At 39.7% G+C, this 3,110-nt stretch overlaps 1 protein-coding gene across 1 annotated transcript; it reads right to left on the reverse strand.

Annotated features, from left to right (window-relative positions):
- Positions 1-232: 232 nt before the first annotated feature.
- LOC131160584 (protein indeterminate-domain 16) lies at positions 233-1,091 on the reverse strand. The gene has a single exon (XM_058116399.1). It carries the CDS (start codon positions 1,083-1,085, stop codon positions 525-527), a length of 561 nt encoding a protein of 186 aa, XP_057972382.1. The 5' UTR covers positions 1,086-1,091; the 3' UTR covers positions 233-524.
- Positions 1,092-3,110: the final 2,019 nt, after the last annotated feature.

Below are 3,110 nucleotides of genomic sequence, written 5' to 3' on the forward strand. Positions count from 1 at the left end.
GGACATGATTGTGCAGTCTATGGTTCTATGAATGACTTTGAGACGTGCACTGTTCTGATTATATTTACATTTTTTTATTCTCTTTGCAGTGAATATATATGAAGCTCATGTTCATGCTTTATCTTTTGAAAATTTTGCTGGGGTTTTAATTTCGACCTTCGCTGACAAAAGTGCCAGGGCGATCTTCCTTTTGTGGATTACAAAGAACCATCAGGTATATATCTACAAAAGGTGCTTGCAAACAAGTTTATTCCTTCTCCAATTATAAAATGAATTCCAAACTCATCACTGGCAACTTGTATCCCTGCATTTTTATGAAAATAAATAAATAAATAAATCATTGATCAGTTGAATAATTGACCATGATACAGAATATTAATGCACTGGAATATGTAGAAGGGGCAGTGAATTGAATTTTCCCTTTTCCATGACTTTATGTGTTGTTCTTCACCCTTTTCTTCATTTGTTGATCAAACACTTAAGTCTTGAAGTTCCCATTTTTTCCCCCTTTTTTGTTTGCAGCATCAAGGCCTGAACCTCTGCCTGCAAGACTGGCAGGTGATCTCCATGCCCGTTGGGTCGACCCGGCGGATCGCCTGGTCCCTCATCCGCTCAGCCCGCTCCACCTCCTCCCGGGCCCTCTCCCACATATGCCTTGCACGCGCGAACTCCGACTGTGCCAACTCCATCTCCTTCCTCGTAAGCTCCCTTACTCTCTCTGCATACGCTTTCTCCATTGCTGCCAATCGAATTTGCTCCTTAGCCTGCCACTTCAACGCCGCCAAGCACCCCGTCTCCCCATACTCGCCAATGGGTCCTGCCAGGACGCAGTCCGGTGGCGACTGTAGTGGCCGGAGGCTTATCGATAACTGCAAGTCAAGTGATGGCCCTTCAAACTGATTATCCGCTGGTGACAGGTACTTCAACGAATCCGACGGCCGTCCACGGGAAGAAGAAGAAGAAGAACAAGAAGAAGGCAGCCCTTGTGGAGTACTAGGGAGTAGCTGCAGTTCTTTCTGATCTTCATCTTCCATTGGAAGAAGCTTGCTATAGCTTGATTGAAGTTCAAGTATGTATATATACATCAAGGTGGTGAGAGAGAGGCTTTGGGGGTCTATATATAAATCAAGGCACACATTTTCTAATTACCAAAACACCCATGCTTCCCATGCACAATCACACACCACCTGAGCGCGACAAAATGACTAAAATACCCTTTCCACCACTATCTGTGGGCTTACATGAACCATGCATGGCAAGTGGTAATTTGGTCAAAAATGCGCGTCTTGTAGTTACCAAAACACCCATGGTTCCCATTCAAAATTGCTCGACCACGTAGAACACAGTGAAATGACCGAAAAACCCTTCACACCAGTGTCACCGGGGCTCACGGAACCATGCATGGCAAGTGGTAATTTGGGTTGATGACCAGGGGTATTCATGGCAAGAAAATTTGTATGAATTAGGCAGTGAGAATTCGGTTTAGTGGAGCCAAGGGATGAGGTGGGGTGAAGAATAGAAACAAATGGATCGCGTTATTTGGCAATGAATGGGCTTTTTTGTTTGTGTGATGTGAACTGCAATAAATTAAAATATATATTATCATATATTGTAATTTCCAGTTTTAACCTTCTTTTGTCTATTTAATTGGCGTCTTTTTGGGGATGAGGATGGGGGTGTGGAGGGTAATAATTACATCGGCACGTGCGCGGGTGGTGGGGGTGTTTTGGGCTGGGCCGGGCTGGGCTGGGGGCCTTTTAGGGGAGGGGGTGGGTTTACTTTATTGGTGGGCCTGGGGTGTCGGGCCCACAGTACAAAAAGGCAGCCACTTTCACCACTCGGGCCACGCTGTGTGCAGCTCGGCACGTGGGATGGGTGCGTTTGGAGCCAACCATGATTGACCTTACTGACTCCAAATCATGGACCGTTCATCAGTGGGGCCCTTCCCTCTAGATTGAACATCATTTGGGTGTGTGATGTGGTGATCATTTCAATTTCAATGCTTGTGCTTGGATGATGGAAGCATTTTTTATGAATCCTTTTTTTTTTTTTGAGAATTAAGTGTACAAAGCCTCTAACTCTATGTTTGGAAAAACCTGTATAACATAAAATTGTATTGAAACGTATTCAAATCTATTCAAATTCTAAATAATATGCTCCTGAACATAGTTTAAGAAAAATTGATAAAATTATTACAAGAAATTTTTTTTTTCTAAGGAATGTGAATTCTTGATGACAAACTTAAATTGTCTTGAAATATGACCGCTCTTAAAAAAAAAAAAAAAAAAAAAAATTCCTTGTGATGATTATTTTTTTTGTGGATTGTTCATTTATAGAAGAAGAATGAGGTAGGCTTTGGTTATTAGATGAGAATTTTGGTGACCCACTTTTTTATTAGTACAATGTTTTTAATCTTTATGTCTCTTAAATAATTGATGTGACATCATTAAAGAAGGATGACAAGTATTGATTTCATATTTCCATATTGTGATAAGATTTTTATAGAGGTTTTGGATTTTACAAACTAGCTCCCTTTCATTTTTTTTTTGTTGTTATTTTTTTTTCCTTCTTTGATTGGTTTTCTTGATTTTATGAAAGGTTTTTTTTTTTTTTTATCATCAACCATGGATTTTGCAACCAATTTATGCTAGTCTAATGTTTGGTGCATAGGAGCAGAGTTGGTTGGGTGGAATAAAATGAAAAATTATATGAAAACAATATAAAATTATAAAATTAATTTTATTTCATTCTTGTGTGTTAAACAAATCATAAATATATTTCCATGATTCTGTCAAGTTCTGTTTTTTTTTCTAAACTTTCAAACACCCAAAGATCCTTGATCCTTCAAGCCTCTCTTTTGCTTTCTCATAGCCACTCAAAAGAGTTGCATAATTAGGGTTTTTTTTGGTTCTATGTCTTATGTCACGATCGCACATCAGATGTGTATTAAGGAATTATTGGACTTACAAGAAAAGTTTGGATTCCAACTAACTGAGGCGCCTTTTACAAGACAAACACGCAAGGCTAGTGGGTTAAAGCGAATAATACTTCACTGGAGTTAGACCCAAGACTGTTACATTTGGCATCAAAGCCTCCCACTCCTTTTACAA

This window comes from Malania oleifera, chromosome 7 (genome assembly GCF_029873635.1).
Source record: "Malania oleifera isolate guangnan ecotype guangnan chromosome 7, ASM2987363v1, whole genome shotgun sequence".
In the NCBI taxonomy this organism is placed as follows: domain Eukaryota; kingdom Viridiplantae; phylum Streptophyta; class Magnoliopsida; order Santalales; family Ximeniaceae; genus Malania; species Malania oleifera.